A 17473-nucleotide genomic window follows, 5' to 3' on the forward strand; every position below is an offset into this window, starting at 1 on the left:
GAAAGGGAAGAGTGAAGGTATGAAATTAGAAATAAAGTTAGAAATAGATGCAGAGCTATAGTTGATCTGCAAATCTTGTAAATATAGTGTCATTTTCTTCATGTCCTATTAAAACTATATGATCATATTTTGGCTGCAGTAGAGGAAGCAGTGTTAACTGCAGCTCCTAATGTACAGTTCTAACTGTAATGGAGCATATGCCATGAATCTAATATTGGGACTATGCAATACGCTGTTTATGTCAGATTTAATAGGACCTGAAGGCTGCAGCTATTCCTTTTTCACATAATACCTGGTTCTCCATAACATGGGATAAAATAGAAATAGCTATTTTTTTAAAATCTTTACTGTCCTTATTTTTAGCATCATATTTATTCTTTGCTTTGTTCAGTTTCTTTTGGGAAGGAACTGATTTATGTGTAGCATTAAGCCTATTTCAGTGTTAAAAGTGAAGCCAGGAAGTAGCAGGAATGAAACTTTTTCAATGCTCCGAGCTATGTTATGTTGTCCAGTACATGGAGTACTTAAGTGAAGGAGAGTGCAAAGACTATAATGAAGTTGTGGCATCCAAACCATATGGGTATGAGGTAGAAATAAAGAAACTTCAGTATGTGGGACACGGGCAGAAAAAAATGGGGACCCATCTTCAGAAACTGAAGTTGTCACCAGGGGAAACTTACCAATTGATTCCCATCACTAAGGAACAAGACTGACAATGCCAACTATAAAGAACTTAAATTTTATGCGAGTCTTTTGCCCTTTTAGGCATTCTGTATTAATGTTGGACCATGTCTCTTTAGGCAGTTTGTAGTTTTAGTGTGTTCCGAAGAAGGCGTGGTTATCCGTGCTGAAACCTAGGTCAACATCCGGTTTCTGTTTGCAATCAAGGCGGATTCTTTATAATCATTAAATTATTCAAAATTGCTGATGTGCTGCAATGTTAAAAGTTCTCAAAAATGACATTCACATTACACACAGAGTACCTAGCAATTACGTTGAGAAATGAAAGAAGACCCCCACTCCACATCAACAAGACTAGACTGTTCTTTCTGAAAGCTAAACGAGGACTTTCACATGAGAAACTATGTGAAGATTGCACAACTATTTGATGGAATGCACTGGTGATACATTTTTGTAACATTGTCTGTACCTTGCCTAAACTAACAAATATGCAAATTGTCTTGTGATTTTTTTTTTCTTTATGCTCTCATTATTTACAAAGAAAACATGGCTGAAGATACAAAAATATTTTATGTCTAAAAAACTTTTTAGTGGCTCCCTTACTGGACACCATATTTGCAAATTTTGAAAGATATTGTTGAAAACAAATGGAATTGTAATTTTTTTAATCAGTGTTATTGTAATCTACTTTTCCCCATCTCTCTTTCCATATGATGGCTTCTGCTTATTAATATAGCATTTCATGTGTTTCACACCCTAAAGACTTTCTTTCATGATTGATTTACAAGAGCAAACAGCATAGAAAACTCTTAATTTCACTTACTAAACCATATATGCTTAGTTTCCATTGCATGAGGGTGAATGTGGTGAAATAAAGAAGTGATGAATTGAAAAGATAAGTTTTTAAACGTCTAACATGAACTACTATAATGTTTTCAACAGTTTGCTGCAAAGTGGGAGAGATGTAACAATGGAGGATGTTGAAAATTCTTTTGGTGGTAATATATGCCGTTGCACTGGATACCGACCAATACTGGATGCTTTCAAATCCTTATGTACAGATGCTACAGCTGAGCTCAAGCAAAAGATTCCTGATATAGAGGTACTATAATAATTCTCAAATCTTCAAATTAGTGAGAGATCACAGGGATATATTAGAGCATTAGAGTATGTTAATCTTACTTAGGATTTTATAAATTGTTAGTAGAGTCATGACAGCAGTTTTGTGCTTCCCCAGATTGCCTTAATATTTCTCTCAGTATTGTACGTACTTTTCCTTTATAAATATATTATTGTATATTTATTACTTTGTCATAAAAATCTTGGTGATTTATCTTAGTCATTATATGTTCATCCCCTCCTCCATTACTTCCAAAATCCATCTTGCAAAATATCAGTTTATTGAGCAATTCTCCATACTGGTTTTGTGAGTGCTTGATGGATTTATACAGGATTATAATCATATTTCACATAGTAAATCAAATGTACAGCTCACAGAATGTAGTTCCCAATAAAATTCCTTTGTTGCAGGACTTTGTGGAAAAAATTTGCAAAAAGAATGGAAAACCATGCAAGAAACTTTGCACTGTCGAAAATGGGGTCTGCACTCGACAAACAGTGCCCTCATTATTACACGTAGAGCTGCATTCAACAGAATGGTACAAAGTTGAAACAATCAACAGTATTTTCAGTATACTGGAGAGCAAATCAAATAAAAACTACATGCTTGTAGCTGGTAACACAGGTCATGGTGAGTAAATTTCATGAGCAAAACTGTATGAATCAGTTTGTTAGTGGAGCAACACATTTAGATGAAACTAAGTTTTAAATCCCACAAAATTTCTCTCCCTCCTCCCCTCCCCCATGCTTGCAATGGATGTTTTTCTGTTACATACTTACTAGTTTGCCCAAACCACACACAGACCTGAAAGGTGCTGTGCTGTGCTGTGCATTGATGACGCATAGTGCTCCACATGTACAAACATAAATAACAATTTTGTCCCTTTGGCATTATATTTTCAGTATGGTAATGTTACAAATAAAATTCTGTTGTGGTTATCTTAAGTACACACACATTGTAGCACAGAATATATAAGAACTGGTAAAATTCATCATCTTAGACAGTAAGACAATAAATTGTCACATACCTTTTACTTTGGCAAAATATCAGAATCAAAAATAGAGAATGATAGGCCAATAATATGTTAAGTGTTTTTATATATGGTAATCTAAAATGGAACTAAACCATTTACACATTAAGGAAACTGAAAATTTTTATCAGCTAACTGTCAAGATGTTAAAGTTACAGATTTCATAACGTGGTCATTCATTCCAAATTAGTGAAACTGTTGACATTTCACTAACTTTTAATTCAATAAATGGTTTACAGAAACACGGGGGAGGTTCGTAATGAAACATTTGAGATATATCCTAAATGTTGACAATATTATGTAACATAGCCTGGCAGTACAGATTTCCATGGCACTTCATTCCTATAAAAATTGCATTGCTTGCCTATAATAGAGCTATAACTGTCTTAAGAAAACAAAAACTATATGGGGTATTGTGACGGCTGAAACAGGTAAGAGATTCAAAGACCAGGACATCATTTTGAAAAACACACAAAATGTCAACATTAAAAAACAAGATTCACCAAATGATGTAAACAATTTCAAAAATGCTACTTAGTCCTAAATTTACCAATAAGGGAAAACCAGAAATTTCAAAAGCTACTTCTAGTCTGAGGGTAGAGCCAATAAACACAAAGTTTTAAAAGAAAAAGCTTGAAATTTAAAATATTGGAAATAGGTGAGGAGCCAGTGTTTGTCATAACAATGATAGCTCCACAAATTGCAAGGCCCTTGGCACACACAGCTAACTTACCATTTAGTGAAGGAATGAAGGAATGTTTCTGGAAAGTCTAAAACTCTCAAAAGTGAAGGCATTATTTTAAAATGGTGAAAAGTGTATGATTGAAAACTATTGGCCATTATCACTCTATCCAGCATTTTACAAAATATTGGAAAAATTAAAGTACAGACTCAACTAATATCTAAATTACAATAATTTGCTAAACAATAATCAGCATGGTTTCCAGGCAGGAAAAAATACAGAAACTGTAGTGATGTGCTATGCTGAACAAATAATCAGAAACCTAAAGAAAGGCAATATTGAAATAGGAGTAAATTTAGGTATCTCAAAGGCATTTTATAGTGTCAGTCATCACATTCATTTAGAAAAATTAGATGCATTAGGTATTAAAGGGGACAGTGAAAAAGTTGTTTGAATCATACCTACAAAACAGAATGTACATTGTAGGACTAATGTCGGCTCCCTCCAACAACAAAACAAATTTGGTATCAGAGTACCACAAGGCATTATTCCAGGCACCATATTGTTGTGAACTCCACAAATTATTTTGGGACATAAGATAAAATGAAAAAATTATCAATAAGGTCACCCCATGCATAGTGCCAAAAATGTAGTGAACTCAAGAAATTTTCTCTCTGTCAGACGTGAAATTACAAGCAGTTAACTGATGAGTGTCCCATGCTCGAAGACAACAGTTAATTGTTATCAGTAATTAAATAAAATCAAACATAACTGGTATGACATTCAGGTATTCCTGTATGAATATAACATATTGCTTATGTGATCAAACCATAAAAGAAATGTATTTATAGTCACACTGTTTCAACAAAATAAGACTACAAATATCAGGGCTGATTTGACTGGGCATAGACATGACTCGGTTAGTAAGGGAAAGGAGGGGAAATGAATTGTCTATCGTCTTATACTGCTGTTGGCATGCATAAGCTGCTGTCCTTTTTGGAAAAAAGGTGAATAGGTGAAGACCAGTTGCTATTGGAGGGCTGGAGGATGCCAAAAGCCGACATATCCTGAATGGTCTCCTTCACACGCAGAAGTTTGGTAGTATTAAGGTGCCTGCCCTTATAATGAACAGGTAGGCTGCCGGTGGTGTGAATCCTATGACAAGTGCCATTACTAATGGCTGATATTTGCATAGGAGGGTGAGCAATATGGGTTAAGAGGCAATGTCAGTTCACTGTGCTTGGTGAACCAGGTCAGCATAGGCGGGGCATCGGCTGAAGTCAGCAATGGAAGAAGCGATGTAGGAGTGGAGCAGGCAGATGCATCTTGTAGATTCATCTGTGTTGGTGAGAAAACAGGAGGGGAATGCCCAACACAAAAGCAGATTGGTGAGAAGACACTGTAGAGGTGTGTGATGGACTGCCTCGTTGCAGTTCTGAAGATAGGCGGTGTGTGGTATGCCATGCATGTGACAGTTCAGCAGAGAGGTGATGCAGGTGTATAGGGTGTCACTCTTGTTGTGGAGTTCACTGATTTGTGATCACACGTTGGACAGGTTCGAGAGCCATTTAGCACTTGACCAGGGATGCATGTGTGGAAAGCATAGCAAAGGAGGCAGAGAGTGAAGTCTTGCTGAACTTGTGTGAGCACGGAACTGTAGAACCAGACACGTGGTGGAGTGCGGTGGCCTTCAGGTCTGGTGAAAGTTCATAATGGTGTAGAAAATCCAACTCTATCACAGATTCATCCAGGTCAGCAATGTGGAAGCTCCAAGGGTAAGTGTGAACCGGTTATAGGTGAAGTGACATCTTGATGGAGCCATGGACTGCAAAAGGAGAATGAATGGCAGTGATCAAGGCAAGGGTAGGAGGTGATAGTGCATCAGCAGCGTACTTGGCCAGGATTATGCTAACATTGGCACCAGAATCGACGAGAAAGCAGATGCCAGTTCACATGTCTGGCATAGAGGTGTTATCGCTGGATGGAGTGGTGCAGCATTGGACTATAGATGCCGTGAAGGAACGTGGCAGTACATGGCACCTAAATGTGTCTGCCGGTCTCATTTTGGTATGCACAAGGTGGGAGGATTGCGGGCGGAGTCCCTGTAAGAAGCATGGAACCAGCAGTCGGTAGGCCGGTTGGCAGGGTGGTGTGGTGTGGGAGGGGACCGCAGCTGACTGCGTCAGGGCCAGTATTCAATCGGGTTGCTGCTCGCACATGGTTGGCAGCCTGTTGGCAGTACCTTCTGTAGGCTGCAAGGTGGCAGTTCCTGACTGGCAACTGAGGCACTGCGCTCAGTGCACTGGCCTCTGCCAGCAGAGTGCAAAACTGGAGGTACAGGCATGCCACTTGAGGGTGACGGAGATGGCATTTGTGACAGGCAATGTCAGTGACAAATGATAGCAAAAGCCTGATCCACCACACGTAAACATACCTCTAGTGGGTCGACGGCTTGATACGGCCGACGGCTTGATACGGCCGACGGCTTGATACGGCCGACGGCTTGATACGGCCGACGGCTTGATACGGCCGACGGCTTGATACGGCCGACGGCTTGATACGGCCGACGGCTTGATACGGCCGACGGCTTGATACGGCCGACGGCTTGATACGGCCGACGGCTTGATACGGCCGACGGCTTGATACGGCCGACGGCTTGATACGGCCGACGGCTTGATACGGCCGACGGCTTGATACGGCCGACGGCTTGATACGGCCGACGGCTTGATACGGCCGACGGCTTGATACGGCCGACGGCTTGATACGGCCGACGGCTTGATACGGCCGACGGCTTGATACGGCCGACGGCTTGATACGGCCGACGGCTTGATACGGCCGACGGCTTGATACGGCCGACGGCTTGATACGGCCGACGGCTTGATACGGCCGACGGCTTGATACGGCCGACGGCTTGATACGGCCGACGGCTTGATACGGCCGACGGCTTGATACGGCCGACGGCTTGATACGGCCGACGGCTTGATACGGCCGACGGCTTGATACGGCCGACGGCTTGATACGGCCGACGGCTTGATACGGCCGACGGCTTGATACGGCCGACGGCTTGATACGGCCGACGGCTTGATACGGCCGACGGCTTGATACGGCCGACGGCTTGATACGGCCGACGGCTTGATACGGCCGACGGCTTGATACGGCCGACGGCTTGATACGGCCGACGGCTTGATACGGCCGACGGCTTGATACGGCCGACGGCTTGATACGGCCGACGGCTTGATACGGCCGACGGCTTGATACGGCCGACGGCTTGATACGGCCGACGGCTTGATACGGCCGACGGCTTGATACGGCCGACGGCTTGATACGGCCGACGGCTTGATACGGCCGACGGCTTGATACGGCCGACGGCTTGATACGGCCGACGGCTTGATACGGCCGACGGCTTGATACGGCCGACGGCTTGATACGGCCGACGGCTTGATACGGCCGACGGCTTGATACGGCCGACGGCTTGATACGGCCGACGGCTTGATACGGCCGACGGCTTGATACGGCCGACGGCTTGATACGGCCGACGGCTTGATACGGCCGACGGCTTGATACGGCCGACGGCTTGATACGGCCGACGGCTTGATACGGCCGACGGCTTGATACGGCCGACGGCTTGATACGGCCGACGGCTTGATACGGCCGACGGCTTGATACGGCCGACGGCTTGATACGGCCGACGGCTTGATACGGCCGACGGCTTGATACGGCCGACGGCTTGATACGGCCGACGGCTTGATACGGCCGACGGCTTGATACGGCCGACGGCTTGATACGGCCGACGGCTTGATACGGCCGACGGCTTGATACGGCCGACGGCTTGATACGGCCGACGGCTTGATACGGCCGACGGCTTGATACGGCCGACGGCTTGATACGGCCGACGGCTTGATACGGCCGACGGCTTGATACGGCCGACGGCTTGATACGGCCGACGGCTTGATACGGCCGACGGCTTGATACGGCCGACGGCTTGATACGGCCGACGGCTTGATACGGCCGACGGCTTGATACGGCCGACGGCTTGATACGGCCGACGGCTTGATACGGCCGACGGCTTGATACGGCCGACGGCTTGATACGGCCGACGGCTTGATACGGCCGACGGCTTGATACGGCCGACGGCTTGATACGGCCGACGGCTTGATACGGCCGACGGCTTGATACGGCCGACGGCTTGATACGGCCGACGGCTTGATACGGCCGACGGCTTGATACGGCCGACGGCTTGATACGGCCGACGGCTTGATACGGCCGACGGCTTGATACGGCCGACGGCTTGATACGGCCGACGGCTTGATACGGCCGACGGCTTGATACGGCCGACGGCTTGATACGGCCGACGGCTTGATACGGCCGACGGCTTGATACGGCCGACGGCTTGATACGGCCGACGGCTTGATACGGCCGACGGCTTGATACGGCCGACGGCTTGATACGGCCGACGGCTTGATACGGCCGACGGCTTGATACGGCCGACGGCTTGATACGGCCGACGGCTTGATACGGCCGACGGCTTGATACGGCCGACGGCTTGATACGGCCGACGGCTTGATACGGCCGACGGCTTGATACGGCCGACGGCTTGATACGGCCGACGGCTTGATACGGCCGACGGCTTGATACGGCCGACGGCTTGATACGGCCGACGGCTTGATACGGCCGACGGCTTGATACGGCCGACGGCTTGATACGGCCGACGGCTTGATACGGCCGACGGCTTGATACGGCCGACGGCTTGATACGGCCGACGGCTTGATACGGCCGACGGCTTGATACGGCCGACGGCTTGATACGGCCGACGGCTTGATACGGCCGACGGCTTGATACGGCCGACGGCTTGATACGGCCGACGGCTTGATACGGCCGACGGCTTGATACGGCCGACGGCTTGATACGGCCGACGGCTTGATACGGCCGACGGCTTGATACGGCCGACGGCTTGATACGGCCGACGGCTTGATACGGCCGACGGCTTGATACGGCCGACGGCTTGATACGGCCGACGGCTTGATACGGCCGACGGCTTGATACGGCCGACGGCTTGATACGGCCGACGGCTTGATACGGCCGACGGCTTGATACGGCCGACGGCTTGATACGGCCGACGGCTTGATACGGCCGACGGCTTGATACGGCCGACGGCTTGATACGGCCGACGGCTTGATACGGCCGACGGCTTGATACGGCCGACGGCTTGATACGGCCGACGGCTTGATACGGCCGACGGCTTGATACGGCCGACGGCTTGATACGGCCGACGGCTTGATACGGCCGACGGCTTGATACGGCCGACGGCTTGATACGGCCGACGGCTTGATACGGCCGACGGCTTGATACGGCCGACGGCTTGATACGGCCGACGGCTTGATACGGCCGACGGCTTGATACGGCCGACGGCTTGATACGGCCGACGGCTTGATACGGCCGACGGCTTGATACGGCCGACGGCTTGATACGGCCGACGGCTTGATACGGCCGACGGCTTGATACGGCCGACGGCTTGATACGGCCGACGGCTTGATACGGCCGACGGCTTGATACGGCCGACGGCTTGATACGGCCGACGGCTTGATACGGCCGACGGCTTGATACGGCCGACGGCTTGATACGGCCGACGGCTTGATACGGCCGACGGCTTGATACGGCCGACGGCTTGATACGGCCGACGGCTTGATACGGCCGACGGCTTGATACGGCCGACGGCTTGATACGGCCGACGGCTTGATACGGCCGACGGCTTGATACGGCCGACGGCTTGATACGGCCGACGGCTTGATACGGCCGACGGCTTGATACGGCCGACGGCTTGATACGGCCGACGGCTTGATACGGCCGACGGCTTGATACGGCCGACGGCTTGATACGGCCGACGGCTTGATACGGCCGACGGCTTGATACGGCCGACGGCTTGATACGGCCGACGGCTTGATACGGCCGACGGCTTGATACGGCCGACGGCTTGATACGGCCGACGGCTTGATACGGCCGACGGCTTGATACGGCCGACGGCTTGATACGGCCGACGGCTTGATACGGCCGACGGCTTGATACGGCCGACGGCTTGATACGGCCGACGGCTTGATACGGCCGACGGCTTGATACGGCCGACGGCTTGATACGGCCGACGGCTTGATACGGCCGACGGCTTGATACGGCCGACGGCTTGATACGGCCGACGGCTTGATACGGCCGACGGCTTGATACGGCCGACGGCTTGATACGGCCGACGGCTTGATACGGCCGACGGCTTGATACGGCCGACGGCTTGATACGGCCGACGGCTTGATACGGCCGACGGCTTGATACGGCCGACGGCTTGATACGGCCGACGGCTTGATACGGCCGACGGCTTGATGATCCAAAGTTATCGTCACGATCCAGTGTCACATAATGTTTGATCATCAGTTAATGCACATAGGTGCTGCCAAAGCTGCGTACAAGTGTGGTCATCGAGGTGCTCTTCATGAATAATGTGGTGGATAGCTTCCACCAGTGGGTGAGAAAAATGCTGGGTAAGCAGTGCTTTCACTGTCAAATATTTGTGTGAGGCAGGCAGTAAGTGAAGCAAGTCACTGATGAGGTACCTATGAGTGTGAAGATGGCTCACGAGGCAGACAAAACAGGTGTTGTCCAAAATGCTGTGGGTGTCCAGTAGGTTATCCACTAAGGCAAACTAAGTCTTTGTGTTACATTTCTGCAAAGCCGGCAGCTCACGAAACCTGGCGGGAGACACATGTTGGGGCAGTACCTGCAGATGGAGATCAGTGCAAGCACCGTAGGATGCCTTAGCAAGTGCAGTAGTGGTGAACAGTGTGTCACCCAAGGCCTGCGTGGGGCAGTGGCCACTTGCAGCACACAGTGAGCAGGGAGCTGGCATACAAGATGTCACAGTTTGTCCAATCTGCAAGCCCGATGAACACAGTATGGGTGTAATGGCCATCCGGGGTGAGGTGGTGCGACACTATACATATGAGAATGTGCTACACCATGCATAGAAATGTTAGTCACAGTTCTGGATCTTTGTCAGCACATCAAACCATCCCGAAGATGACATAGATGAAGGATAAACCACAATGTCTTTAACTGGCAGGTCGTGAACATTGTCGTTAGGCGGCGTACACTGCCCATGTTCTAGCTGTTGTGCTGCCATGCTAGGTGGTGGCCATTTTGTGCCAGGTAAGGTTAGGTGGACACTGCATGGTTGGGCATAAATAATTGTTCACTTTTAACCAAATCTTAAGTAGGTACACTTGTCCACTCATCGTTGCAAGCACAGTTAGTGGAGCCTGTTACATTTGGACCAAAAGACAATGGTAGATCCATTGTGGTGGAAACAATGTAGGCTGGCACAAGAAGTTCTTAAATTATGAAAACAAGCACAAAGTAACTTGATGAGATGGTGATGGTGTCAATCACCACTGTGGCTATTATGTGGAATCAGTTGGAGACAACACACACTAAGTATCGATTATGCATTTATTAATCACTGGTACATGACAAATATGGCAGCAGTAAGTTACATGCCGAAAGAGAAGACTAGAACAAAGCAATCCAAAGAAGCAAATGTCACAAAGTTAGGGAGCTCTGCTCCAGAGATGCGACAAGTTGCTTGGTAGGGGTTTATTCTACTGAACTACTTCTGGGTGTCACCCATTATTAGTGATCTCTATTACAAAATGTACCCGTATTTTAATGTGTTACTAATTCCTTCTATGTTTGTAATTTTACTTATTACGAAACTTCCTTACATGTAACACTTTAAAATATACCAATGATAAATTTTTGGACCTCTGTGGACAAATAATGATTTACTAAAGCTGAGACAGGAACTGAAGTTGAAGGTAGCAAAGCAAAGTCTGTAATGCTTAAGTTTTCAAATATTCCTTTACAACAGAAAACCCTGAATATTTGCCCCCATTTAATTCTTGTAACCACTGAAAAGATGAATAAGTACTAGTGTCAGTGGTGGTTAGAACCAGCTGAAATCATTCAAATTAAATGAAGCTCCAGGGCTAGATGGAATTCCTGTTAGTATATACTGGATTTGCAGCTGATTTAGGCACTCTTCCAACTATAATCTATCCTAGATAACTCAAAAAATCATGCCAATTTCTTGGGAAAAATCACAGGATACACCTGTCTGAAAGAAGAGCAGTAAAAGTGATCAACAAAACTACCATCCAATATCCTTGACATGAATCTGTTGTTGAATCTTAAATAATATTCTGAGTTCAAACATAATGAGGTATCTTGAACAAAATGACCACCACAATGCCAACCAGTATTGATTGCAAAAACAAACTCGCACTTTCTTCAGATGACATATGGAAAGCTTTGGTCCAAGGCATTCAGGTACATGCTGCATTTCTTGACTTCCAAAAAGTATTTTCATACCACACTTACACTTACTGTCAAAAGTGTGAGCATAAGGGGAATAAAGTGGAATTTGTGACTGTACTGAGGTCTTTTTGGTAGGGAGGATGCAACATGTTACCTTGGATGGAGGGTGTAAAGGAGCACCCTCCTCTAACGTTACCTTTATTCAACTGATGTTATTGATACCAAAATACTTTCTACCTTTTAAACAGGTTAGTATTATCTCAGCAGTTTAACTAAAATAATTTCATATGATATTGTATTAATACCTTATATTTCAGGCTAAAATTGTGTAAATATAAATCACTTTTTCTTTGTTACAATCGATATGTACTAACTCCGTATGTACAGTTAAAATTACTCTGCCTTTGAAACATTTGAAATATCGAAATATTCACACTTAAAATTCCTATTATTAATTACACAATCTGACACTAATTATTAAATTTCGTGGATTGATTTCTAAAGTAATGGTATAAATCAATAGAAAACGAAGTTTGTGAACTCCTTTGAATATTCTTAGTACCACAGAATGAAGTAGTACTGGGCACACATCTGATATGAACAGATGTTTTTATGTTTGTCAATAACAGTGTAATTTTTGATAATGAAGTGGAAATTGTATGGCCAGTATGCACTAGAAATATGTGAAAAAGTAATAATAAAGGTAAAAACAGGCAATACTTCAGTAATTCTCATGTCATTTTGAACCTACAATACCAAATATTTCAACCTCAAGAATTGACACCCTACATGTGAAAAACTGGAGAGAACTGTGAGAAAAGAAGATATTAAAAATGTTTGTTGTAAATCTTACTACTCTTGAAGCTTATTAAAAGCTTTCATCTTGAAATGAGTGACAATAAACAAATGAAATGAGGGAGGGTAAGATTACAGGAATCAGTGTCAGAGGTAGAAGTGACTTCAGGTGTGTCCCAGGTAAGTGTGTTGTTTACTCTTGCTTTTTGTTGTATATTAATGACCTTGCAGACAATATTAATAATAAAACAAAGTTTCTTGAAGATGATATTTATCTATAATGTACTACCTGAAAGAAGCTGCATAAATATTCAGTCACATCTTTATAAGCTGTTGAGATGGTGCACAGATTGGGAACGTGCTTTAAATGTTCAGAAATGCAAGTTTTGAAGTTCACAAAACTAAAAAGTGTAGTATCCTATGATTAATATGTCACCATTAGAATGAAACAACTCATACAAATAGCTGGGTGTTAACGCATTGTAGGGATATGAAATGAAATAACAATACACATTGTCATGGATTAAGCAGATGGTAGACTTCAGTTTATTAGAAGAATAGTCTGATCTGCAGTCAGTCTACAAAGGAGATGATTTGCAAATCACTCATACAACTGATTCTAGAATAATGCTAAAATGTGTGGGACCTATACCAGATACGACTAACAGGGGGTGCAAATGGTCACAGGTTTGTTTAATCTGCAGGAGAGCAATAGAGATGATGAAGGAACTGAACTGGAAGAGTCTTAAATATAGGTGTAAACTATCCCTAGAAAGTCTGTTAACAAAGTTTCAAGAACCAGTTTAAAATAATTGCTCTAGGAATATACCCCCTATGTATCACTTCCATAGGGATTGTGAAAATCACATTAGAATAATTACTGCAAGCACACAGAGGCATTCAAACAATTGTTCTTTCCAAGTTCCATGCATGAATGGAACAAGAAAAATTCATCATAACCCTTTGCCATGCACCTCAGTGATTTGCACAGTATAGGAAATTATTGAAAAAAATGCAGAACTTACTGTTGTAACATATTTGGGAAAAGTCTGATAAAATCAGATTTGTGCTTCTGAAAACCAACCAAAAGTCCTCAAAATGCAAAACACACTGATCACAAGGCACACTGTGATAACAGCATAGAACAGCCCGATAAATTTGAATGTTCAGGTGTTCATAAGTGTAAATGTGGTAAATCAAAAAGTTTTCATAGGACTGGATGAAATTTACAAAAACTTTAAAGAACATCTGAATATGAATGATGTGAACCTATCTTTATTTGGAACACACTTGCAGGAATAAAATTACACAGCCACTGACTTGATAAAGTACCTATTAGTTCTATGTATTGCTGAAAGAGGTGCCTTACTAAAAATTTGGAGAAATAAAAATTTTCACATAGTAATGAAACATTCCAGTATTTTAAATGAACACACATCTAAAGTCATTTCACTAGGATTCTTAAATGTCATTTCTTTGTTCTTCTAGGAGAAACTATACAAATTAAAAGTAGCATTAGATAATGTGAAACTCAAATAATTCTTAATTGTACAGCCACTGCCAATGGGAACTTTGTAAATCCAATCAGCACACAGTATTTTTTCTGAATATATTCACACACACAGAACATGTATTACTGCATAATCACAAAATATCACAATTGGCATACACTAAAGAGCAATATGTATAAGCAAAGTCACATGATAATCACACAAAGAACCATACACAACCATGAAATGGCACTATAGTTAAGTTTTAGTCTCTGGCAGTATAGATACCGCCAATGGTGGACAATGTATGAAGTACAGTAAAAATAACTACCAAAATGCAGCTATGTCAAACAATTGACATTCGCAATTTTAAATCAAATTCAAAATGCCTGATCTAAATTATAGTAACATCACAGAACTCATGTGTATTAGTTGAACTTCACAGCAATACTTATAATTTACATTTCAGGTATCTTAATTTACAGGTGTGTATCGGAGAGATCCTGACATTGAAATATTCATAGACATTAGTGATGTCTCGGAGCTCAAAGGACACAGCATCAATTCTCAACTGATTATTGGAGGAAACATGACTCTAACAGAAGCTATGGAATTATTTTACGATATTTCAAAGACTAATAAAAACTTCAGCTACACTAAAGTGTTGGCAGATCATATAGATTTGGTTGCAAATGTTCCAGTCCGAAATGTAAGAATGGTAACCTTTGTGCCAACTACTATTTGTAGAAGTACAGGAATGTTACATGTTGGTTCATCTGTTTCAGGCTGGAACTATTGCTGGAAATCTCATATTAAAACATGAGCACCCAGAATTTCCATCAGATATTTTCCTGATGTTGGAGGCTGTTGATGCAAAAATTGATATAAGTAGGTGCACATCATACATTAAAGTGTAAATCTCATGCTATTTTTATTAATAACTCCAAAAGTGTTTAAAATGTTACTCAGTGTGACAAACTAATGTTCAGAAATTAAGTAGTTTTATTGTAATCAATAGACAAGAACTGTTAATGTTTCAACTTATCTTCATAGTTGACAAGACTGGAGCACAGACTACTGTCAGTCCACTGGAGTATTTGGAAGTTGACATGAAGCAGAAGATTATAAAGAGCATTACTTTGCAGCCCTATGATGATAATTATTTCTTGAAAACATACAAGGTGAGTTTTCAATATCATATGGCACGTGCAGGGAGCAAAAGGCTATTTACGATTTGTACAGAAACTAGATGGTCATTATAAGAGTTGAGGAGCATGACAAGGAAGCAGTGGTTGGGAAGGGAGTGAGACAGGGTTGTAGGCTATCCCCAATGTTATTCAGTCTGTCTATTGAGCAAGCAGTAAAAGAAACAAAAGAAAAGTTTGGAGAAGGTATTAAAGATCCATGGAGAGGAAATGAAAACTTTGAGGTTTATAGACACAACTGTAATTTTGACACACACACACACACACACACACACACACACACACACACACACACACAGCATCTGGAAGAGCAGTTGAACAGAATGGACAGTGTCTTGAAAGGAGGATATAAGACGAACATTAACAAAAGCAAAATGAGGGTAATGAAATGGAGGCAAATGAAATAGGGCAATGCTGAGGGAATTAGATTAAGAAATAAAATGCTTTAAGTAGTAAGAGTTCTGCTATTTGGGAAGCAAAATAGCTGCTGATTGTTGAAGTAGGGAGGATAGAAAAGCTAGACTTGCAATGGCAATGGAAGTGTTTCTGAAGAGAAATTTAACATGCAGTATAAATCTGTTGGGAAGCCTTTTCTGAAAGTATTTTTATGGAGATTTAGACAAAACTAATGATGTATTGAAACCATAACTTTTTAAGGTTCTTCTCCAAGCAGTTGAAGGCATTTTTCATGTCTGCACTCACTGTTAAATCTTTGCTTTCTGGAATTTATTTAAATACCTAAACTAAGAGTACTTTTAACCATTACTTGTGATAAAAAGAAGTCATTTGGATAAAATATCTGACCACTCATCAGAACTGTAAAACCTTCCAAATATCTAAAACAAAAGAAGAAGAAAATCATTTGTTTTCCTTTGTTCACTGTTACTGCAATTCCTGAAAAATAAACTGTTTCTGATGCTTTTTAACACTGTATAATCTTAGATTACTGGTTAAATTTGAACTAAAACTGAAAAACAAAATAACTCAAATGATTTCCTTGATCATTCAGTGAAACAAATGTCTTATAGTACAGAAGAATCTCCCAGAATCAATACTTTGTGCTTGATGTTTAATGATGTGACCCTTAACTGTGTGACCCTGTAAAGGTCATTAAAATACCATGTACTGGGAAGCATCTAAAGATGCATAATTGAAACAAAATGAAAGAATTAATCATAAAAATGCTGTAGCTAAGGGAAGGTTTTCAAATTTCATTTCCATGTACCTCATTTGTTCATACAACAAAATATCAGGCTACAGTTGTCAATGAAAGAATTTCAGATATGTGAAAGTAAAAATTAGTTTTTTTGAGCTAAATGTAAGTGTATTGAATAAATCTTAAACATCACACTGGTACATACAATTTATACATACTCAGGCTAAATCACACATTGTAGAATTAGTAGTAAATTTGTCAAACCAAAAACCAGCAGCTATGGCTACTGCCTCAATTGTAGGAAGAAATTCTTCTCCTGCCACTAATTTAATAGGACAGGTTAAGTAATCTGCAGTAATAAGACCCTTGTAAATGTCTGCAAGATCAGCACACATGCAAGGACTTCCTTCGCCAGAACTATTAGGTTACTAGTACCTAACAATATGGTACTACAAAGGAGGGAAATTTCTTTGTTGCTGGTGTCAAATTTGATTTCTGAAGACTACAACCATGTTCTTTCAAGGAGAGTATGGAAGCAGTACCAGAAGAAAATGCTTACAAATGCTGAAACCACTGTGTATTGTATTTTTATTGATCCAGGCAATCATAGTATTGTACAGCTGTACATGATATTGGACAGGTCAAGAGAACATATTTGCAAGTAATTTTTAATAATTTGATTTCACATTATTTTGCAATGAGGAAGTTAGCTATCTTTAACAAAACTATAAATACAAATGTTGTATTGTAAAATACAAACAGCCAATACAAATGTAATAGTAAAGTAGTCCAGTGTATTTCATAGACACGCACAGTATATAACAATCCAGTATATTTCATAGACATGCACAGTATATACTTTTCAGACCTAATTGAACATTTATCATAAAATTGTTTACAATTTTAACCCCTTTCAAAAAAAATGATCAACTGCATAAAAGCAATGGTCCAAGAGATATTTT

The 17473-nt window shown here is 42.9% G+C and overlaps 1 protein-coding gene across 1 annotated transcript in view; it reads left to right on the top strand.

Annotated features, from left to right (window-relative positions):
- Positions 1-17473, top strand: part of LOC124544742 (indole-3-acetaldehyde oxidase-like) — a 156255-nt gene that overhangs the window by 73800 nt on the left and 64982 nt on the right. The window contains exons 5-9 of the mRNA XM_047123401.1: positions 1624-1783; positions 2212-2431; positions 14636-14859; positions 14936-15038; positions 15204-15331. Of these exons, the coding sequence (XP_046979357.1) occupies positions 1624-1783; positions 2212-2431; positions 14636-14859; positions 14936-15038; positions 15204-15331 (835 nt within the window). The remainder of the gene's footprint in view (positions 1-1623; positions 1784-2211; positions 2432-14635; positions 14860-14935; positions 15039-15203; positions 15332-17473) is intronic.

Source organism: Schistocerca americana, chromosome 8 (assembly GCF_021461395.2).
Source record: "Schistocerca americana isolate TAMUIC-IGC-003095 chromosome 8, iqSchAmer2.1, whole genome shotgun sequence".
Classification (NCBI taxonomy): Eukaryota; Metazoa; Arthropoda; class Insecta; order Orthoptera; family Acrididae; genus Schistocerca; species Schistocerca americana.